Source organism: Pyxicephalus adspersus, chromosome 4 (assembly GCF_032062135.1).
Source record: "Pyxicephalus adspersus chromosome 4, UCB_Pads_2.0, whole genome shotgun sequence".
NCBI classification, from domain to species: Eukaryota; Metazoa; Chordata; class Amphibia; order Anura; family Pyxicephalidae; genus Pyxicephalus; species Pyxicephalus adspersus.
Genome location: NC_092861.1, coordinates 149,880,879 through 149,905,570, shown reverse-complemented (window position 1 = coordinate 149,905,570; position 24,692 = coordinate 149,880,879). Strand labels below are relative to the sequence as shown.

General features: G+C 43.6%; 1 protein-coding gene across 1 annotated transcript in view; it reads left to right on the top strand.

Moving 5' to 3' along the window:
• Positions 1–7,898: 7,898 nt before the first annotated feature.
• The window catches only part of PPP1CB (protein phosphatase 1 catalytic subunit beta), a gene marked incomplete in the record, with an annotated part of 39,032 nt that continues 22,238 nt past the window's right edge, over positions 7,899–24,692 (top strand). The window contains 1 exon segment of the mRNA XM_072409980.1: positions 7,899–8,053. Coding sequence (XP_072266081.1) covers positions 8,002–8,053 — 52 coding nt within the window.

The following is a 24,692-nucleotide window of genomic DNA, read 5'->3' as shown; positions in this document are numbered from 1 at the left end:
CATCGGGCGCATCAGGGGCGGGTGAGGGGGTGCCAACACCTTAATACCAGCGCAGTCAGACTGAATGCAGGATAATTAAAGTGAACCTGTCATTCACTTATACAGGGTTCTTAGAAATGGATCCCAAACAGCTCATATATGGCAGGTCACAGCCTCTGAGTGACAGATGAATGAACGAGCGCTGTGCACACAGAACTGTTTTAAGGAGAGGGGAGGGGGGAGGACGAGCAAGCAGCACCCCGATGTGCTCTCCTTCATACACTTGCATTTTGGTTTACACAATATCTATATTATAACAATGTATTTTACACTTTTTTTTTCATTGACCACATCCAGCACCATCCCAGTACGCTGCAGCACATCGCATTATAAAATACATCAGCTCAGTGTTGTACATTGCGCTTGCAAAGGGCAGCCCATTCAAATGAATGCAATGTATTAGGGTAGCACTCTGGCCTTTGCAGTGCTAGGTCTCAGGCTCGAATCTCGGCCAGGACATTATCTGCATGGAGTTTGTAGGTTCTCCCTGTGTTTGTGTGGGTTTCCTCCCACATTCTAAAAACATGCAGTTAGGGTAATTGGCTGCCCCCTAAATTGACCTTAGTCTGTGATAAAGACATATGACCATGGTAGGGACATTAGATTGTGAGCTCCTTTGAGGGACAGCTAGTGACATGACTAAGGACTTTGTACAGCACCACATATTATGTTGGCGCTATATAAATACTGGATGATAATAATATTGTATGCCACTTAAACATATTGTGTTAACTTAAACATAAGTATGACCCAGGGGAAATGATTCCCAATAATGATCTCAGCAGCAATAGAATTCTCTGCTGCAGGGAGACACAGGACAAGTGACAGCGGCTCTGCCTGGGGACGGGTGGTGCTATGACATCACTTGTGACCTCACACTATACAAAACATTTGCTTCTGGATCTTCTGATCTGATTCTGTTTTCCTGGGCTTAGCACTGAGCTCTAAATGTCTCTGACAGTCAGAGATTCCAGCAAAAGCACCCACAGAGGCCACTAAATCCGGCTGCCATCCTAAAATGCCACCATGGACTTAACAGCCACAGCGCCCCACATGTTCAGCCTACTGGACATGAAAGTCATTGTTAGGTCATGTGTCAGTGTGACATTTATCACCTCACCCAAAGATCACAGCCATCCCCCCTGCAATGCCACCATCTGCTTTTCGCACCATAAAGACAGCACATTCGATGTTTAGGCCTCACCTGGGGTCAGTATCTACTCCCTGGACATAGTAATCTTGTTCCCAGGGCCTGGTCAGCTCTCTGCTGCAACCTCACATCATGGACTTGCTGAAAAGTTACAATGTTGCAGCCTAATCACAGGAAGGAGACTGAGGATATACATCCTCCTGCCTGCAGCAGACTGATGACATCATCCCAGCCTAGGCAAAGTCACTGCACTGGAGATCATGGATGACTTTTTAATGATAAAAGGCAAAGTTGTTCTGACAAATGGTCGGGTTGCTGTACTTTGTGACTTGTGAGAGATTTTTCCATCAGTTCATCAATGTAAATGTAATATTCTCACTTAATGTTGAGAATTACCTTGGTGACTACACTGCCGGGACTGCAGGTCAGAAAATGATTCCAGAGTTTCCTGGAACAAATTTGTGAAAGGCTGATCTATGGCGGCTCATCAGAGCGCGGTGTGGCCCTTGGGGGGCCGTCGCCTTGGCCACAGTCGATTCATTTATAGCTGCGGACAGTTCTTGGTGTCTTTACAAAGTGCTGGTCGCTCTGCCAGGATTTTTAGGAATTCTGGGCTGAAAGTTATTACCATAAATTAGCATTTCTCTGACTCATCCAAACAGGAAAAACAACCGATGTCTGCAAATTCCAGAAATAAAGAGGACCTGTATGGAGGCAAAGAGTGGCACTCCGAGTCCCATCCAAAGATAGGATTTCCAGGGTGCAGCATCTAGAGCTGCCATATGGGGAACAAGATCAGCAAGGGCAGCCATAAATTTAATCACAGGTTCTCTTCTAAAGCTAGGTACACACTTCCAATAATTATCGTTGGTAAACGAACGATGAACGATCCTGCACGATATCGGCGAACGATCGTATAGCACCGATCCTGTACATACAGATAAGGACACGATCGTTCGCAGATATTGTACACACAATAGATGCGATCGTTTGAGCGATACAGGAAGTGACGTGCACGACAGGAAGTGAACGAACGTTCGTTCATCACGCATGCTCAGACCATGGACGATCAATGAACGACCGTACACACGATAGATGGTAAACGATCGTCGTCCAATCCGATCCGCCGGTCCGGTCGTTCATTTCCAGCGACTATTCTCGTTCGTCGGCGTCGTTGGTTACTTTTTTTACGAACGATTTTTGACCAATCGATCGTTCGTCGTTCATTTCCAACGATAAAAATTGGAAGTGTGTACGCAGCTTTAGTCACATGGCTGGATTCTAATAAATCTGCCATCATCCCCTTCATTAAATCTGCCCTGTAGCCTCCCCTGCATTAAATCTGCCCTCCGTCATCCCTTCATTAAATCTTCCCTCCATCATCCCTTCATTAAATCTGCCCCAAAGCCTCTTCTGCAAAAATATCTGCCCTCCATCATCCCTTCAATAAATCTGCCCTGCAGCTTCTCCTGCATTAAATCTGCCCTCTATCACTCCCTTCATTAAATCTGCCCTGCAGCCTCCACTTCATTAAATCTCCCCTCCATTATCCCCTTTAGTCTTGCACAGTTGTGCTGGATCCTCTCTAGACTAAAATTCCCGAATCTGATTCCACTACACTCTTCTTCTCACAATGTGCATTTGAAGCTGCAGCAAGTCAGCTAGACATCATTTCCTGGCGGGAACACCCAGCATCACCTAGCCCCTCCCAGACTGTTCCTAACCCCACCCCTTTCATTCATTGGATTACAGTTCTTTCAATTATTGAGACGCAGCATCACAACCTGTTTTCAGAAAGCCATGCACAGCTGTCTCCGCCCACTATCTATATTCTGCCTGCATCGTACAGTGAAACACAGAGACCTAGTGATGATGTCACGGAATCCAAAATAAGTAATTAAATGCAAACAGAAAGGTTTTATTTAGTTGTTTCATTGGCATTTTAATAATGGAGGGATGGGAAAACCAGAGAAAACAAAATGCTGGCAGATTTTATTTCAGCATCAATGATATAGATTTTGTCAATTTGTATCTTTTATATCTGTCTGGAGTTCAGTTTTAATCCACAATTAAAGTGCGGCTCACTTTCCAGCAGACAAAACAAATCCACAATCAGTAAATGTGGTTTCTGGGTTGACCTGTGTGTACCCAATACTGCACACTGAACAGAGCATTGTCTGCGGCTGCAGCATAAATCCAGATCTGATGCCAGTAAAATAATTCTTTCTGACACATCTGATAAAATGGACGGGTTTTATAAGTTGACGAGCTGCTGCAAAAATTACAGTATGAGTGTGAGCGTATGGGTGTGCGCGGTGCTTCCTCCCGATTGGCCAGCAGGCCGTTATAAATATTAATGGACGTTTTATGTCCACTGTCCGCAGTGAAGGAAAGCTTCTTCAGTGGTGACTGAGGGTAATAACCGAGGCTTGGAGTGCATTATTGCCACCACTGGAGTAATTTGGCCAATCAAGATGGCTGAAAATCCCAGAAATGGAAAAAGGTGTCAGGATTGGCCACGGAGCAGGAGAGGTGAGCTCAGTTAGAAAATACAAATGGGTAAGCTTTAATATTGCAGATGAGAGATTGCCTGTCTCTCCTGCAAAAAAACAGAACAGAGTGTGTGCATATGGGTGCGCACGGTGACTTTCTCTGATTGGCCAGCAGGCCGTTATAAATATTAATAGATGTTTTATATCTACTGTCCGCAGCGAAGGAAAGCTTCTGCAGTTATAACCGAAAGTAATACCTGAAGCTTGGAGTGCGCTATTATCACCAGAGGAGTAACAGGGATGACTGTTCTTATTTCCTATGAAGGAGGACTCAGCATGGTGCTTCCTGCTGCATCCTCCTCATCATAGAACTGAACAGCGCTATGTGTACACCGCTCATTCCTTCTACTGCCCCTGGAAAAGATCAGGAAAGTCTGTTTCCAGTCACAGAAACATGACGTGTGTACAGAGCAGGGTTCCTCCGGAGGTTGCTGGGGGTTCCTTGAGCAATGAGCAGTTTTTACCTCTCAGGTCAGTATAAGTGACCCCAATGATCTTTTTGGCTCCCTGTAAGGGGAACATTCTTCCCACCGGCCAGCAATGTAAGAGGAATTCATCCCACTGACCACCACACTAATATACTGTGACCTGCGGATATAACAATTATAGCCGGGGGTTCTCTAAAGACCTGAAAGTTATTTTAAAGGTTCCCCAAGTTAAAAAGGTTGAGAAAGTTAGAAAGGTTGATTATGGAGAGCAGTGAAGTCCAGCACGCTATGGGGGCCCCTGTAGTCTGGGCCCCCAGTAGCTGTCCCTTGTGCCCTAATTATAATCAGTACTTTGTAAAGTGCTGATGAAGGGATTTGCAGCGTTCCCTACCATATACTTTTATGGAAGGTTTTTCTGCATTTTTGATCAGAGAAACTTGGACATCCCACAGCGGGATGGCTCAAATCTACACAAGTACAGGCATTTTGTTAAATGTCCCCTCTGCCGGGCAGCAATCCAGCATTTAATATTTATTGACATGATTTTTTTATTGCTTGTCAGACAGAGGGGAAGACACACCTGGGTATGAGGAGATCAAGCAGGACATGAATGGGGCGTTATCATGAGGATTGAAGGTCAAAAACAATATATACAATTATGGAGGCCAGGGCTTGCAGGGTAGCAGGAGATATCTAAGGCTCTATGTATGATGAGAGGTTCTGTAATACGGTGCTCCAGCATCGGAAAGATTCATTCTCATGTTACGGATCAATACCAGGAAAAAATGCAATGAATGGGTGAGCTGGTAAAGTTCTCTAGCAAACACTGCAACTGTGCTAAAGAATGAAGGATCTATTTACCTAAGTGACGGAAGTCACCAGCAATACAAGAAGCTGTGCTGTGCCCTAAAATACCAAAACGTGCAGGAACAAAGGATAAGTGTACATTTATATAGGTTGCATTGATTTTTTCCCCTCTTCCTACCCCACCCTGACCTAAACCACCCTCCTCCTCTGTAGATACGATTCCCAAAGGCCACAATCCTGTCGTTTTCTTAAAATGCCCCCCTCACAGATCTCCTGTCCTGCCCATGTCAGCACATTACAGCCCCATGGACCTCTATGAGTCCTGATGCCCCATAGAAGTCAATGGGTCTGTACTGCCCATATGTGTGCATGGTAGAAGATCTGTGGCCAGTGTAAGCAAACACACATTGGGGCTGATTTATTAAAACTCTGCAAGGATGGAGAGGATACACTTTCATCAGTAAACCTGGGTGATCCAGCAAACCTGGGATGGATCTGGTCCAGGATTCAAAACATTTGCTAACAAATAGCAAATGACTTTGAAGAAATCTATTCCAGGTTTGCTGGATCACCCAGCTTTACTGATGAAAGTGTATCCTCTCCAGCATTGGAGAGCTTTATTGAAGAGGCCCATGGGGTCAGCACTCCTTGGGATCTACAGAGAGGGGGCGGGTGGGTTAGATCAGGGGGAGGGCAGATACGTGCACCTCGTATTTAAGCACATTTACCCATCTGTACAGTGTAAATGGGAATATAAAGTGTATAATCCAGCACTGGGAAGCTAAAAATCACAATTTGTAAATAGAATGAGATTTGCTAGAATTGAAAAATAACGAGCTTCACTCCAAATCCTCATATTGTGGAAGGGAATTTCATTTCATTGTCAGCTTATCACCAGAAGAATTGGGAAGAATTTGCCCTAAATGTGTAAGGTGACAGGTCCTCTGGATGACCACTGGCACCTACCGTGCTGTTGCTCTGTTTACCTGTAAGGTACTTCCAGGTATGGGGTCATGTGACCTTTTCTTCTTTTCCCTAAGATGCAGCGCTCCGGTCTGAGTAGCCAATCACTTGGCCTGAAAACAGTCACATCTCTTCTCGGCCTTTTGGCTAAGATCAAGTGTAGTACCTAATCCTTCCAGTGATCAGGGTGGACCGGCACTGGCATTCCTGGCAAGAATGCTGTGCACGAGTACCTCTGTTAAGGACGCCTGTTGGTGTTGCTCTGTAAGGGGCCGCCCTATGCTAATTCTGCCGAGCTGGTCCACCGGAGAAGGCGTGGGGCCTGCCCTGAGAAGGAGCATCCACTTGCAGACTGACCGGCTGGTTGGTGCAGGGAAAGCTTGGTCTTGCCACTCGGTCTGACAAGTGGTCGAATCGCGCTGAGTGTAGTACCCCTGGGGTGGCGATCCATGGGCACCTTAAAATCACTGGGCTGGGAACCCACTGAATTTTAATGTGCACCGTACACGCATGCAGATTTGGCACATCCCCTTTACTCTGCACTGGCTGCGCCTAGTGTAGATGGGCAATTTTTAAAACTTTGCCCAGTGTGTTATGCACTGAGCACTTATTTTTTTAATGTATTTTTATGTTTGTCACGTCACTGGTGTGGTATTTGTTGCCACGTTTGATGGAGGGTGCTATTCCCTTATGGGCTGGCCCTGAAGTCTTGGAGAGTGCCTTGGCCTAACAACCAGGCGCTCACCCTTATTGGAGCGTCTCTTTGGGAGAGCTCCCAGCTTAGTATCCGGTGGGACCTGCCTAGGCGGTCCCGAGGAGAAAAGGCCCCTCTCTGGCCTCGGCCAGAGGGGCAAGAAAGTCCATCCCGGCTGCGGCTGGGTGGGCTTAGTACTTAGCCCTCGTCTGGAGCTTGGCTTTGGAGGGTCTGGGGAATATGGGTGGTCCTTCCTCTTTTTTTGTGTGGTGTTTTTGCAGTACCACCTTTTTTTGAGCACGGGGTGTGTTTATCACGAATCGCAAGATTCAAAAAAAGAAAACAGTCACATGGTGGAGGGAGAAAGGATCAACGCGAAGCGCAAAAATTGGAATTCGATGTTTTTTGAAGGTGGTGAATGTATAAGTTGTTAGAGGATGGCCAATCAAGAGGACCTGTATCTTTTCCTTAAAGAGGAGGTAAACTGAAAGATGCACAAAACACAACAAAAAAATGTGTTGCACTTAAAAAGAAAACACAAACAGAATTTTTACTTAACAAAAAAGGGTTGTCTAACTGGTCAGTGAAGCCAAACACAGCCAGGCAACAAGGATTAGGAGGCCGCCATGTTTATGACAGGTCCTCTTTAAAAAGAGATGGATGAATGTGAGGTGACGTCACCAGGGAGAGTGAGGGGGTAACACCGTGACAACTTGTGACTATTACCATCATATTACTCCCCCCATCCCCCGAGCCTGGAGAGTACAGCTGTCACTTTGCGGCTCTTGTCATCCGCCATGGCCGCAGCTGTCAACTCTCCTCAGGATTCATGGCTCTCCCTGTCAGTATGACGTAACCGTTGTCACGACAACCGCTGGAGAAGAGCGGCCACAACAACACAAACCGAACCCTCCCCGAGTCATCCTTCCGAGTCTCCATGACAACGGGTGGGTTGGTGGGCGTGCCCAACAATGAAGTGCGCGCCATCTGCAGCTGGTTACCAGCCAGAGCAGGGACGCGGGAGTCGAGGTGGGGCTTAGAAGAAAAAAAGCGGGCTATCGGTTAAGTCCCTCCCATAAAGTTAGATGTCTTGAGTTTTAGCCCAATTAGATCCTTTTAGAAGTGTCAATGTTCTGACTACGTCCTTCCAGCGCCGCAGCCCATTGGAGGAAGGTATCTTGCCCCTCCCACCCTTGGCGATTTGTGCCATTGTCTTTTAGAAGAAGGCGTGATCTGAGACGTTATCCCCTCCCTCGGTGTTGATTGGCTTGTGCTATATTTGGCTCCTCCCTCTGGGTGTTAGCTTGTCGTGTTGTGACGCAGCTCCGCCCGACTTGTCCTGCTCGGCTGTGCTGAGGGAAGCGCAAAATGGCGGACGGAGAGCTGAACGTGGACAGTCTCATCAGCCGCCTGCTGGAGGGTGAGTGAGGCGAGAAGAGAGTGCCGGGGGTGCGGGCTGAGGGGATGAGACGCCCCTGGAAGCGGACTGGGGGGCTCCGGAGGATGTCAGTGCGGGCCTGTGTAGCCCCGGTGGTGGGGAGTGACGGGGGGTGTGATCTGACTGACAGAGAGCGCGGGGAGAAGGCCTGAGGGGACAGGGGGTTGTGGAGGGCCTATCTATGAAATAAAGGAGACTTTGTCACCTCAGGGCGGGCCTGCCGGGGGCTCCTCAGGGGCCCCAATATGGCGGGATAGTCGCTATGAGGAAATGGGGAATTACCGGGAGCTCACCTGTGGGGAGGAGATGATGGAGGGGGGTGTAAGAAAGTGAAGCACTCAATAAAGAGATATGGGGCCCTATATGGCTCTGGGGGAGCTGTTTGGTGGCCCCAATATGGTGTTGTGGTGGCCTCATAGGGAGCCCCAAATAAAGGGACCAGGAGGGGTCTGAAATGGCATTGAGGGTACCCTGCAGACTCCTGATAATGGTGCCAAGGGGACACAAAAGGTGGCTCAGAGCCCCTTTGGGGGCCCCAGAATAATGGTGTGACTGTGAGGGGTCCAATATAGAGATGTTGGGACCATTATGGCCCTGAAGGGAGCCCTCTGGGGTTTCCTTGTGGGGCCGGAGGGACACAAAAGGGAGTTGACAGAGCCCCACTAGGGGCCCCAAACTGAAAGGGCCAGTAGGGGTCCAATAAAAGGTACCTTGGAAAGCCAATATGGCGTTAGGTGTTAAGGGAGTAGTTTGGGGCCCCACTAAGAAGTTTGAGGGAGACCTCTGGAGTAGTAGTATTGGGGGGGGGGGACTTCAGGGGTCCATGTAAAGAGGTAGAGTAATTGGTGTTGTATTTCCAGCCCCCCATTAGTAGTTTATCAGTCTTGGGACCCCGCAGGGATGATAGGGATCGCTGTAGGTGTCTTTTATAGTGTATGGGCTTTATGACCATTGTATTATGTGAAGGTAACTGGGGCCCTCCATGTGGGGTCAGTGGCTTCATCCTCAGGACCATGATATGGTAAAGGGGCAGATGGTCCCGGGGTCTGGGCACGGGGGCTAGATGGTCCCGGGGTCTGGGCACGGGGGCTAGATGGTCCCGGGGTCTGGGCACCAGAACATGACAGGTGGACAATGTGCCGCCATCCTATCTGGCAGTGTCAGGTGACAAGGGCGGCTTTATTTGCTATCAGGTTCCCAGAGGGCCAGGTGCATGATGGGAAATGATTTTGGATACGATTGTTTTTTGTTACTTTTTGTCTGGGAGTTTTAATTGGTCATGTGATTTTCTTGATAACATGAACTATCAGGGTTTAACTTTTCCCCGTATAAGAAAGTAATGAAATGCTCTTTGGTGGTTCTGGACATGCCAGGCTATTCGGGGGTGCCATTGAATGATCTGCGGTTTCCTACGGCAGATCCCTGCAGGAAATGTCAGGGGAATATTGGGGTTTGCATTCATCAGGGCTGACAAGCTGGTTGTAAAATGTAAGGTTGTCCGGGGTCTCCTGGTGTCTGCTGTCCCCGTGGCTGCACAGGGACTAGGCACTAATTAAAGGAAGGCACAGTAAATCCCCCCCAGGCAAGGAGCTGGTATCCAGACTATTGTGATGGGTTCAGGAATATCCTGGATGGGTTCCAGTTTGCACGCAGTATCATTACTCCGAGTCACCTATAGCGTGCAGACGGGAGAGGCAGCCCAGGGAGTTTGCTTTAGGATGATGCACGTTTGTTTACAGTATGAGCGGAGCCGAGCTCGAAGGGTGGGCATGGAGGGGCGTTTCATCCAGTATGTAGCCCTGCATAATATCAGGCTCCTGATATATTTACCGAGGGGTCAAATACATCAAATGAATGACAATTTATAAAGTGGTGCAGATCTGTGGTATATTGCAGGAAATAAATGACTTTATCATCTCCTCTGCAGTGTTATTGAGCTTTAGTTATAAAGCGTCAACCTATTACTGAGCGCTGTACAAGAATTATTGCAGGTGACAAATCTGCATTGGTCAATACAATGATCCAGGGGGAAGAGGATCCTGGCCAATAGGGTTTACGATTCGTGTGACGAATATTACCGAGCGATTAGACCTGGACGCGAGTTGAGCCCTCTGCAAAATCTATCCCCCCCCTCCCAATACCAAATCCTACACGTGGCACTAGCTATGGTCAGTGACATACTTACCTAAATCCACCCCGCCAGGTTTCCTCTTATCTGTCTGTGGTTCTCTTGCATGGACATTACTCCTACCCTCCATATAAGAGCACTGGGAGTTGGGACCCCTTGCTGTCACATGATAGGGGGAGGGGGTTAAAAAAATGCATTCAGATTGGGGATCCCGACCCCCATAAAGGAGGATTGTCTATCATTGACTGATATGGAATACCAAAAACCATTTCACCTTCCAAGGTGCCTGGGCTCTTTATTGCACTCACATTGATGAAGCGACACTTGTTGGACTTTATTCTATGGTCAGATCCAATTCTGGTAGAATCTCAATATTCAGTTAAGAATTTCCAAAAATCTTCGTACCCATTTGTGTGATTTCTGTATACATGACATGGTCACCATGGATTAGAGATCCTGAATAACTCCATATTCTTCCTTGGAGCCATGCTGCTATCGTAGACACTTAGGGTTTACATTTCCAAAGACTTCGGCTTACTGTGTCCTAGACATTTTTTAGGATAGTATGACAGTCCGGGGTGTATTGTTGGATATGCTCCAATATTCCATGGCTGGTCTGTCTAAGGGAGTCTCCTGCACAATGCTCATCATGGGAGGTTTTAGTGATGTATCTAGGCTCAGGAACAAAGGGTAAAAAAAAAAAAACTTCCAGCAGAAGGAATATTTCTGGTTGAAGAGTATTTGTATATATGTTCTACCATAAAATAATCCCAACCACCTCTAGCACTTTATAAATTGTGTTCTCCCCAGGATTTTTTTTTAAATGGGTTTGTGACCTTTGTTTTGTGACCCAACTCATCAATACAAGGGGCTGGGGAGAACACAGATTCTGCAGCTCCGTGTACAATGTAAGTGCTGGGATGAATTACCCTGCATATGTGCGTGAATTGCATTATCCCAGCCAATCAGGGCGTCTGAAGACCTCCGCACCAAAAGGGGACATTTTTCAAAGTAAGGGTTCCAAACTGCGGAAATATTCTGGGCGTATTTGCACAAGCTGCAGGGGAGCCAAAAGCTTAAGTCTACGTCAAGATATTTCATCTTGGTAATCTGTAAAACACCTGTTGAGTCCTAGGGGCCACCAAGACATACAAAAGTGTGAATCTCTATAAATAAGGACAAAGGGCAACAAAAATTAAATACTGTATCAAAAAGAAAATACAAGGTATGTGTGTTTTCCTCTGACTCACGGCTGGCTGCATACCTTTACTTTGTCACTTTGAAGTCCCGTTCCTCAGGTATTCCCACTTCCTTCCTGTACCTGGGCAGAAAATGAATGCTTTTGTAGGTATTTCTAAAGCCTTCTCTGCACTAAAATTGCTTGTTGCTGTTTATAGCTCATTCTGTGTACATTTGCTGAACCAGCATTGTCATATCAATAAATACTTGTTTGTGTGCTAGAAAAATGTGCACTGCTTAAAGTGAATTTAAACTGAAAAACAAACATTGTATTGTCCCTTAGGTGTGTTCTTGTTTTCAGGATATTTTTCACCTTGTGATCCTGCCAGTAAAACACATCTGTCCTTGAATGACAACGCTGTTTTACTGCAGTTTATAAAAGGGGGATGGTGTCACTGTAAGATGGGAAATGTTGAGGTCAAGGTGTCTGTGGGAATTTCTTGCCATTTGTGAGCTGGTTGAGAAAACCTGGATAACATTCCTATCCATCACAAAGGTGTTCAGTAGGGTCAGGGGTCTGCAGGACTTTCAGGTTCCTCCACACCAAACAGGTGACCCCATGTCTGTATGGAGCTGGCTTTGTACACAGGGTTAATAATGCTGGAACAGAAACACAATTGTTAGAGTTTTGTGTTGCTGTTAATTACTCAAATTGTCATTTGAACTATTGTCTCACCATTGGATCCTGTCCATAAAAACCGTCCCTTGACTCTTCTGCTTGAAGTCGATATTTGCATGTTGTAGAGGTTTATTAAGTATTGACAGGTGACCACAGGATTCTGAGTGCTTGTCTTTCCTTTGCAGAATCACACTCTTATTATAGAAGGAGCTGCCTGCATGGTGACTGGTTTACGGCAGGTGACAGGTACACACCCAGGTGTGGGTCTCGGTGGTTCTAACCTGGCCCACAACCATTCACTAAATATCCCTGCACATCCTACACCTCTCAGGGGTTTGTTCAGTCATTGATTATACTGCCTGACACACAGATGCACAGCAGAAGGAGCAAGTGTTTGTGTGTGAAATGGGGTCAAAAATGGGGAAACGGCAAATGCTACTGAAAGCAACTTAATAACAGAAACTTTTTGTTTTTTTGTACTGAAACCTGGAATCGAACCACTGGAAACAGATTTTGATGTTGGTACATCAAAATACCAATGTGATTTTTATTTGTAGGAAGTGTACCTATGAATGTTGTACAGCACCCCCTTAGTTGGTGCTATATACAATCAAGTTAAAGGGTAACTAAAGTTCTAAATTTGCAGTCAGGCAGGGCTTTATTTCAAAGGTGAGCATTATGAAACCCCTCTCTTCCATTTCAGACACATGAACCAGTATATATATATTTTTTTTTTTTTGCCTTTTTGCACATGAATTAACAACTCCAATGTTCAAACCAGAATTTATTTTTAAGCCCAAGTTGGAAAAAATTGTAGGTGGGTGGTGGCCCTGTATAGCGACCAAGCTCTTCAGTACCAACCCAAAACATTCGGGTGGCTACTGAAAAGTGCTGGGTGGTGTGCCCATCTTAAAGAGGCCAGGGGAACACTGAACTTTCAATAACATATTAAACCCAAAATGGAGCAAATATTTTTTTTTTTTTTTTTTTTTTTTATGCACAAGTAACAGAACGATAAGTGAACATTTCCTAGCGGTGTCACTTTTTTTCTTAGTTGTTTATGTAAAAGAAATAATTTTCCTAAAGACTTGCTCATGGGTCATGTAAGCGCAGCATTGTGTAGCGTTGGACTGAGGAAAGGCTCAGAGTTGCGGTTGGATTTCATTCAGTTTCTGGCAGGCTGAGTGGGATTATCCTTCTTCTAAGCAGTGCATTCAGAAACAAATTGCAGGTGCACCTAAACGTCTCTATTGAATGCAAATTTATTGTTTGTTTTTGTGTCTTGCTTGTAATGAAAGCTCAGATTGCATTTCTGCACCATTACACGTGAATACTTAAACATGCTTGAAATGCCATAAACAGCAGATGTGAAATGTTACACTGCAGATAGTATGGGGGAAACAAAGTATTACTGGATGTCAGCTTTAAAGGAAAAAGTGGCACGTGAAAAGTCTGTCATCTATTCTGCAATAGTAAGAAAATTGAAGCTGATTCTAAGTTTTTGCTATCGGTAACGGCCCTGTATATTCATATCTGTATTTCTGCCATCACATAGTTGAAATTCTTCTGAGGTTGTGGGATATTCGAGTGGAACGGAGCATTGAAGAGACTGGAGTGCGTTCACTCTGTCACCATTGCTGGTTCTGTCTATACACATAATGAAGTACGGATCTTAAAGATCACGTAAAGCCCGATATTGGAAGTCAGCAGCACAAGAAATAGAATTGATTGACCTTCATAAGCACATCTGAGGTTCTCCTGTCCTGTGTGCTCTCTGCTGGCTTTTGTTGGGAGAAAAACTGACCTTACATGGTCATGCAGAATTCGCTGCGTGCAGGCATATCGGCAGAGTTTAGGGAGGCCGAGGCGCTCGTCCTGGGTTTAGGGTCAGCATGTGGCTTTTCATTTAGGGGGAAAAAAAATTTTTTATTAAGTTTACATGAATTCACTTTTTTCTGTGCTAAATAGTATAGGCATGTAAGTACTTTTTAGATCAAAGTATGAAGATGTACACTGAATTGGTCCTAGCTTTAGATGTATCTTTATTAATTGTATGTTAATTTGTGTAACACTTCCAGGGATTTTATTAACCCTTGGAAAGGTCAAGTACACCTCGGTTTTTTTTTTTTTTTTGTAAACAAATACAAAGATGATAATCGGGGTCCAAGACAACATAAACGCTTTTGTTACAGCAGATCATCTTTAGGATTTATCCAGGGTCTGTATCTACTTCTGAACGGAGCTGCAAACTCGGAGTATTATAAGTACAACACCCATGTTCTCCCCGGCCCCTTTTAGCTGGGTGCTCTACCCAGCACATTTCAGTAACCACCCGGCTGTTTTTGGTTGTTTACTGGAAAGTTAAGGCACAAGACTGGAGCTGCCACCCACCTACAGCTCCTTCCTACCCAGCTTAAAAAAAATTCTGAGAGTACTCTGCAACACTTTACTCTGATCATTGGATGGAGACTGAGGAATTGCTTGCCCCTCCCTGCTGAATGGTGATGACATCTAGGCCTGGGCAAAGTTGCTGAGACTGTAGTATATTTCCAGTCATATGGATGTAGTATATTTCCAGTCATATGTGGATGGGTGGATTAGTGAGATGTTCCTTGGATTTAAGATATGGGAGAAAGTCCTAGAGCTTTAGGAAGAGAAGAAATGGAATCCAGGGTGCATAATGATTGCAAGTGTGTCCTAAAATTTTGGTAATGATACAATGTGTTTAACCCAGATTTTTTTTTTTAATCTGGGTTGCAAGAAATTGTAGGTGGATGGCAGCCCCTTTATTGTGACCCAGCTATTCAGAAACCAATCAAAAGCATCCGGGTGGTGCACCCAGCTAAATGGTGTTGGGGAGAACACTTTGACATGTTTAAAACATGTAATTGTAGCAAGAAGTAAAGTCCTTTCATGGCTGTATTGTGAAGCTGCAATCTTCATCAACTTTAATACCCACAACTGTAACTAAAATAAGGGTGTTTGGTGGGGGACACATTTAGGTCTGTAAATGAAGCTACTTCTCATAACAAGATCTAATAACACCCCGAACTGTCTGTCTTTGTTCAGCTATGTCTTCATTTCACCTATAGTTGTGCCATGTTGGAGATAGTGGTGTGAGAAGCAGTCAGATGCCTTCAAGCTGATTTTGTAGCTTTAAATATCTTTTGGCATCGGAAAAGTAATTTTTTTGCGTTCAAAATCTTATGGCTCTTTGTCTCTCTGCTGACGGTACATGTTGGGCTGCAGAGGATTACCAGTTGTGCTGAGTGCAGGACCTCCCTTGCCCTGGATCAGTACTTTCCACACATAATATATACCATTCTGTCTATGTACAGGGTTAATGGGTCACTCCGGGCTAATGTACTGCCTGGTGATGGATATCGCAGGCTGCTCACATCTTGTGAGGAATAACAAAGGGCAGTTAGATAAGGTTTACGTTTTAGGTGATTTCTACTTTCCCTTTTTCTCTGTACTGGAACATAGTTGAGTTATGACGGCAATCATTGGTAGCCCACTCATTGGTAGCCCACTCATTGGTAGCCCACTCATTGGTAGCCCACTCATTGGAAAGATGGCTTTAAAAAAATGTTTATTTGTCATGGCAAAGTCTGAAAAATATCTGCTAATCCTACCAATGAAATCAGCCTCTTATAGCTTGTAATGTGGTGACAACCCTGCTGCACTGCTCATGAAAATAACCCTTGTTGTCACCCTCACATAGAGTTCATGCTAAAGCATGGCCCAGCTTGTTGGAATAAAGCACATGGCACCACTCGTAGATTTCCCCTGGCAGGGCAGAGTTGTGTGTTCTGGTTTGTGTATCCAGACATATTCCAGCATGTCGGTGTTGGGCTGGCTTGGTTACTTTACTACAATAAAGTCTTTTATATTAAAATGAACAATATTGTTTCGAAGTAGATTACAGGTTGGTATGTACAGGGTGGTAACAGGGTGTGTTTCTTTGCTCTGCTACTCTGAGGTTTTGCTCTGATTATTACAGCTATTCAAACAATATAAAGTTCAGCTAAACACTGCTTTATGTATAGGAAATGTCCCATCACTTGTTGTAAAAACAGTCATTGAGATCTCGAAATGTCAAAACTGAAGATATCTACACTGAATACATACCTTGCACTGTATAATCTCAATGTATAACTGGCATTTCAGTAATGTTTATAGCATTTCTTGTGGCCCCTAGCCTGTAGGTGGGTTGGTAAAGAAGTTACAGATTGATGAGCTCTGCTCTCTTCTATTATCATGTCCTTTGCTGGAGTATGAGTCCTGCAGCATAGCTGACTGTCTCTCTATGGCAATGTACAAGATTTCCTCTCACTGACCACCATTATAATCTACTGTGAGCTGTGGATATAGTATTTATAGAAAGGGTTCCCCTTATTAAGTTTTCCCCAATATTAAAAAGGCCCCTGCTAAGCAATTGGTGTTTTTTCTGTGTGCTTGTTCTTCTTGAAAACTGGTCACAGGTTGAAGGTTACATTGTTTCCCTTCTTTGTGCATGTGTACACTTTTATATTAGGTTTGTTTTTCTTCTCTCCTGGGAAATATCACATCCATTATCATTGTGTCACCTGGAACAAATACATGTGCTATTTATGTGATTCGGATTTGCACTACATTGGTAACCTTTGTAGACATATAGAAGTATTGCAGATAACACATTGTAAGATTTTTATTTTTTATTTTTTTTCCCTCCGCCATATCCTTGTTTTGCAAAAGTTTAAGTATTTCTAATAATAGATTCACGGCCAAAGCAATTAGCAGCTTTATAAAAGTTGTGGCTTTAAGCTCGGCATCGTAAACACTTCAGAAGTGGAGACAGAAGCAGCAAACATGTTCATTTTTAGTATTCAGAGATTGCAAACTGGATGAAAGCCTTGCTTTGAAAAAACTTATTTGTCCACATGGGGATATGTCTTCATAGAATAAAAAAGAATTTTTATATAATAAGGCCAGCACAGTCAGGTAAAGTTCATTATTAATAAACAGGATTTATATAGCGCCAACATATTACGCAGCTCTGTACATTAAATAGGGGTTGCAAATGACAGACTAATACAGAGGAGGAGAGGACCCTGCCCCGAAGAGCTTACAATCCAGTAGGTCATGTGATGCCACATTATCTTTGTCTTCCTCTTTGCTTCTTTGTGATGCAAAGATTGTTGGCGAGAGCACAGCTCTTTGCAGTTGTATGCTGAAAATAACGGGTGTTGTGGCGACTCTTCCCAGATGTGGTCCTCTAGGTAACTGTGTCCTATGAACACAACAAAGTGTGTGTCCAGTCAAAAGCTAAAATGTTTTTTGAAAATTGCTGCTGCCATTTATGCCAACTGGGCATGACCGCCTACAGCAGGGGTCAGCAAACTCAGGCCTTTAGGCCAGATACGGCCTAGCCAGTAGTCTGTTCTGGCCTAATGCCCCGTGGTTGATTGGCCTAATCCCGGCTGGCAGGGGCCAGCAACCCGTGGCTCTGGAGCCTTCTTGTTATGCCTCTTACCTATTTACTCCTGCTGGGGTAAGGGGTCATTTCCTTTCCTCCGTATGCGTTGCCATCCGCTAGAAAGAGAGTCCGGCTTAGTGTGCCTTTTTGACCTCCTAAAATGGCCTAGTAGCCAAAAAGTTTGCTCACCCCTGGTCTACAGTATCTCGCTGCAGGATGCAGACATGCAAATGTTTGCAGCTATACTGTTGCTGTAAACTGCATTTTGTAAATATTGCATCAGAATTGATTGCATTAATTTCCTTCTAATACGAGTTAGAGATTTTGGGGGGGCTCCTGTAGGCAGCAAATAAATCTAAACAATTAGCTTGTTTTGGTACAGAGATTTGTAGGTGGCTCTTTAGTGTCAATAGCATTTTCTCATTTACTAGTTTACAATTAGCAAGCACTGTGTGTATGTGGGTGAAAAGCTTCTGCCTCAATTTATGTAATCATTTCATTTAAAGCAGTTCTGATTTGAAATTAATTTGAGCATCCTTGTTAATTGCTTTTCCTAACCCAGATATTCTTAGCAGCAAGGCTGCCTGACTTAAAGGGCAACAATGGTACCGGCAATGATAACCTTGGACCGCATAGGTGCAGTGTACAAGATGTGTTTTGAATGCATTGTCATTAATATTCATCGCATTTGTTTTGCTAGTAACTGCACCAAACATGCAGCATGCATATTTTAAAAGCCTACACAGCAACAAATTTTACTCTCCAGCCTTCCCTTCAGTCTTGCACAGTTGTACCGCTTTTTGACTGAAATTGCTTACTCAGATTTCACTGCACGCTGTGAGCTTCTCACAATGTGAACTAAAAGCTGCAGCAGGTCACATAGTACTCGCAGTGTTTTCTGGCTGCAGGAAGTTCAGCGTTATCTAGTCCTTTCCTCTCTTGTCTGACTGTCCCTGGCATGTTTCTTATGTATTAATTGGATTTCAGTTCTTTGAGTGCTATACTTAATCAGGGTGCTCTGATTTCAGAAGGCCATGTACAGCATCCTGTCTGCCTCCCACCAGGTATGATCTGCCTGCATTACAAAGACAATTGTGTATGTGATGAAAGCAGATTCTAATAAAAATGTTTGGCAGTTGTGTACTTTGATTTGCAATTATTATTGGCAGGAAGTATGTTCTGTTAGCTTGCAGCGGCCACATTGTACTAAAATGGCGATGTGGTTACTGTGGAACACTTTTAATGTGAAGTGGTGTGATATTAGAAATACATTTCATGGAAATACAGCTAGGATGTAATTCAGTGGTGGGAAAGCCATCTTTGCAGGGTTTTAAAACCCTAAAGTCCCTGTAGTACTGCAACAGTTCTATTTACCTCCCAGGATCTTTGTCTCTTACCTCCTGTCTTTTCCAGAGGTGCTGCCTTCATTTAGGCATCCAACACATCTGGCACTGACGCCTTCATTCTATGCTACAAGCTGTGGTTCCGTCCTCTAGCTCCTAAATTGCAGCAGGGCACAAGAGTGATGCAGGGTTCAGAGGATGAAACTAGTGCATGCTGGGGGACACGGGATTTGTCACCCATAGAAGTGTTAAAGCGGCACTAAACTTGTTGCTGTGTGGCAAGTGTCTGCTGTAGAGTATGGAACATCCTTACCTGTGCAGCTATGACTGGTCCAAGACCTTCTTCCATCGCTGCATCCTAGGAAGGTGACATCTTCACCAACAGCTCTGTGAAGACTGATTCTCATCGAATGATCTAACCCTGGCACAAGTGCAGGAGTAAGGCTGCATACACACGTGCAATAATTAGCGTTGGAAAAGATCTTTCACGATCCTGTCTAATGACAAAAGACTGAGCACTAAGGTGATTTATCGGACGAGAATTATCTGACGTGTGTACAGAGCCTTACATTATCCCTAGACGAGCTCTGAACTACATGGTGTGTGTGTGTGTGTGCTATACATACAGTTTAGAGCCTAAACAAAAAGCCACCAGGATCCCGGAACTTATTTTTTATCTAAAAAACATACCACCAGGAGGTAGTGCATGCAATGTCTCTTCAGTTTATGTATGCTTTAAATGCTAATGGAGGCTGCAGAACTGGAACAGACATGAGCCACTGGAGAGATTATTAATTCAGGGACCTTCCTTCAATAACTATTTTTAATGAAACTCCTATACTGAATAAACTATACCATAGTTGACCCAGATTTTGAAAAAGAAAGCCTCCAGTCTCAGGACCACAGATTTTTTTTTTTTTCCCACTGCAGACTATTCCCCCCTCCCTTAACCATCAGGGATTGTTTTGCCATTGACTTATGAATAGCTGGTACACCCCGGAGCAAAGCACAGCTCTCTGAGGAAGTGACGTCTTCTACATCCCCGTGTTCCAGGGAGAAGCTTATACTATATTTGGCCATTGTTTAGAAGGATCTTGGGTTTCCTATGAAACGTGCAAGGAGCAGTAATCCGAGGAATGAAGAGGCTTTGCTCTCTCGTCTCATGCAGTGTGTGAATGAGATGTTGTTTGTGCTGACGCCACGCTCCTCTGCAGCTGGACTATGCAGGAACTAATTATTTTTCTCTGACGTTAAGCTGTTAATTTTACAGCATCAATGATTCCAAGCCTGGGTGAAAAATAACAAAGTTGTGACTTGCAATATTGGGCTTCAGTGGTTTTGGTGGATGTGAAATAGGGAATTGGTAGGCCCCATTTGCATCCATTGTTGACGGGGAGGGGTGGTTATAAATTGTCTCTATGGCATATTTTGCCTTTAAACTGCACTTCCTTTGAGAATTATGTACCCTGCTACTGCACAACCTTCCTTTTGAAAAAGCTAGGTCACCAGATTTTGTGCTGACATTTTCAACTCTATTGTCACCAAGCTGAAACAATAGGGCGTTCTGACAGTTCTGTATACAGCATGCTTGCATCAGATCTATGATTTAAAAAAAAAAGTCAAAACAACTTAAATTTATTTAAAAAAAAAAGGGGGGGGGGGGCAGCCCCTGTACCTTGCACCTTGCTTTTTTATTTTTCAGGTGCATTTTAAAGAGACTCGGCAAATAACAAATCTTGAAGCTGAGCAACTTTGATTGCATAGAGACGTGCACAAATTAAATACATGTTTAACAGACATGTGCAAAAAGGATTTGCTCACCTCAGCCATGCTTTAAAGCCCCTGTTTGTAATTGAGAAGATTTGAAAAATTATCAGATTGGGGGTTAGCTAAAAATTAAGTACCACATCTATAGCTAAAATTCTACAATGTTTGTTTTCCAGATTTATTGGATTTTAGGGTGCCATGTGATTATTTACACATCTGTTATAAAAACACAATTTATTATTCATGCATTAAAATGCGTACATGAAGTATCAGTTGACAGTTCTTTAATGGATTATATAGATGTTAACAAGAATGTCCCATTTTTTATTTCTTGACGCGTTACACAAGCATTGCTTCCTCAGGAGACATGGGACATTACTGCAACTAACATAACTAACAGTTATCTCTGACATCAACCTCATAGTTTTTACTATATGTATCATTGTTGGATAAACACACTTGCTTCACTGACTTGAACAAAAATGACCATATGTTAAAAGGGTTATATAGATCGTGCACATAATTATTGAACTTTGCACACTGCGTTGTCATCAGTTATAGCGAATTAGAGCGAGGAATATGTTCTATTCATCTTTAAACTTTTTATATCTTTTATTCAAAGTCTCAATAAGACTTGCTTTTTCTGTGGTGCAAATTTACAGATTTTGGTCCTGTTTCTGACTATACAGTGAAAGATGTGTAGGATCTGTCTCATAAATCTGTTCTAAGCTCATCAGCATGTTCTGTGTTGGTACATTATTGCTTGGTGTGGGTGGTGAAGAAATTAACTTTTTTTTTTTTTTTTTTCACCCTAGGCGTGGTATTTTGGGGCATGTCTTAGATATGCCTTTGGGGGTAGGGTGGGGGTTAAGTCTGTTAATGTTGGATTACTTTGGTAATATTTTATATATATTTTTCCACTCCTCATGTAAAGATAGTTGGGCTGCTTGGTCTTACTAGAGAGCCGGTTGTATGTTCCTTCTTATGGTAACGTCATCCCATTACCTGCTGCATCTTCTCATTCTTGCCTTCTATGGCAAAAAACAACAATCTGAACCGTGTACTGGGATTTTCTTCCATGTTAGAACATTTCTGCTTCCAGCTTTTTGTGTTCCTTTTATTGCTATTTTGAGAATCTTTTCTGAGTATCGGCCATCATGTTGGAGCCTTCAGTACAAGTAGTTCAAGGACACTGGCGGCTTGCCCACACGATTCTGTGCACGCTAAACTTCTTATCCTGTCACTTAGGATGGTATTATTATACGGAATTGTAAGAGATCATCTCTGTGCTCATTATTGTATCTTTCTCCCATCAGGACATTTGTTCATTTATCTATTGTTGTGATTTACCATACACAAGTTTTGTGTTTTTATGATTTAATATTCTGAATGGTGATAATGTAGGAAATTAAAAGCTGTGATAATTTTGTGAAATGACTTCTGCATCTGTATGCCACAAATCATTGATAAGGAGAGATGGCATGATCAGTCCTTTTCAAAATGTTAGGACTTGTATGTGACCACAACTTCTCAGCATTTCATCCGCCCAGTCCCGGTGTGTATCTGCTGATCCCTACGTGGCCTCTGTTCTAGTCACATAAAGATCAGAAAGTGGCACTGTGATGTACTGGGCATCTGATGCACCCAGACAGATGACCGAGGTGGCCAAAGCTTTGTACTAGGGCAAAGATATAACTGGTCTCTGCAAAGCTAATGCCAGGATTGGGCTACTTATATACTGTGATTTACACATTTGTCACTGGAATCAATCATCGACCAAGCACCGCACGCATCGTCTGTTTTGTATTATGTAGAGACGACAGTGAGAGTAGCACCCTGCTGTGCTCTTCTCCATTGACATAGTGGGTGTTCCTGATTTGACCCACCATGGCAGGTTGATGAACAATGCCATGGAACCACCGTTCAGATGTCAAGATTTACCAGGCTATGTGTTCTGGGTCAATGACATAGTTTCCAAGAAACGGTCCCACAACCAAGGTGTGTGTGGTGTGTTTTTTTTTTTCTCTCTTGGAGGAAGCCCACTTTTGGAGGTAAAGCAACAAGCATTGTCCTATGCTTGCTGTGTACCTCCATTCATTGCTATTGCTTTTGTGGGCAGCATGTTGGCTCAGTGGTCTGGCCTTTGCAGCAATTGGTCCCAGGTTTGAGACTCTGCTAGGACACTATCTGCATGGAGTTAGTGGGTTTTCTCTGGGTACTCCTTTTCCTCCCCCATTCCAAAAACATGCATGTAGGTTAATTGGCTTCTCCCCAAAATTGACCTTACTGTGGAGTGACTATGGTAGGACATTATCTGTCCCTCAAAGGAGCTCACAATCTAGTGACATGACTATGAACTTTGTAGAGTCCTGTGCAATATGAATGAAATGGAGTTGATGTTGCATGGGTTAGAGGTAGAGTATTGAATCAAACTACGGTCTGGAAGTATTAGTGCCTCAGGGTATTTGTATAACAGTCTTGTACACATCTGCAGTCTGGCTTTTCTATGGTTCTATCTGTATCTGATTTGTATATGTGGATGGAGGGGACAGTTGTCAGGGCTGTCCTTGATCTCCATGTCAGCTGCACAGCTTGTGAGGCTCCATAGTGACTTTACCCTTGGCAGACAAACTTAATCTGTCTGTGCAGACCTGCCCACAGAGGTTAGGCCAGAAGGTTAATTTTATGCACATACCTAATCTAAAAATACAGAGCCTTATCTCTTGTTATAAACTATGACCCAATGTGACTAAAAGTTCTTGTTCTCAGATTTAGTTTATGAATCAATGCTTATCTAATGGCAAGTCATAATGTTGGCTTCATGTTTGTTGCAAAAATGAGGGGTTGCAACCCCCTTCTAGGTTTTTATTGCTGTCAGTGACCCAGTTGGCTAGATTTGTTTGTCCCCATCATTGTGTGACATTGGCATATTAATCGCCATAGTGTGATGGCATATTAATCGCCATAGTGTGACGACAGCCATTTCCCATAATATGGGTTATAAAGTGCCTTTAGCTGCTCCAATTTGCTGTCAGGAGATGCATTGTACTGGGCTATGCATGCTGTCTTTATATTGTCCTGCCTGGGCACCAAACACAATATTATAGGGAGGCAGGGTAGGGGTATTTTTTACATACATTACGATGCCTGCTATTCTTCAGTCTGTTGGAGCATATAGGCAAGGTCTGCTTAATGTTTTTTCAAGGAGATTAAACTTGGCAAACTGCATATTCCTTAAAAGCAGTCCTTTTAGTGTAAACCTAAGGATATGTTAATAATCTTGCTGGATGCAAAGTATTAGCTTGAAATATCTCTGGAAAAATTGCTTCTGCAAGTGCTTTTCAGTGTTTTTTCCCCCCTGTAAAATCTGTAATATTCAGCTATTTAAAATTCACCCCAGAGTTCAAAATCTCAGGCTTTGAAAAGGGTTTGTGTGCAGTGAGAGATGTTTGTGTGCACAAGATCTCCAGAATGATGGATTTAGGGGAATATAGTGTCTTTCAAAGGGTGAAGAAATGATCATGTGGGGTAAAGTGATAAATGGGTTTGGGATTTTGCCCACAGATGAACTTTAGGGGAAACTTTGCACTTGTATTTTATCACGCAGACAACCTCTTGTCATAGGTTTATTTTTTTATTATATAGATGCATTTTAGATTTTTTCTTGACATTGGTGTTGTTACTTTTGCCTGTAGCATTCATTCCATACCAAACATGCAGCCGCTATGTAACAAATGTCATTCAATGTTTAGATCCCTACTGTAGTCTAGCTTGAAGGATATTTTGGTGGCAAGGAGATACTTTGCAGGTCAGACGGTATCCGTCTGTGTGCTACCATATTTTTTCCATGTTTGTGGTATGTGATATGACTTCAGTCCTTGGCGTTCAGCTTTTCTATTAACCAATATCAGGGGAAGGGAAATACCCTTTTATTTTAAAGCTAAGCAAAAACCTATCTAATCTGAATCTAAGGAAACCTGGTTGTCTGTGTATGATACAATCTTGAGTGTGTATTAAGCAGCCTGTAGGTCATTGTAGTTTGTGTGATTCTGGGGATTGTCCAAAGA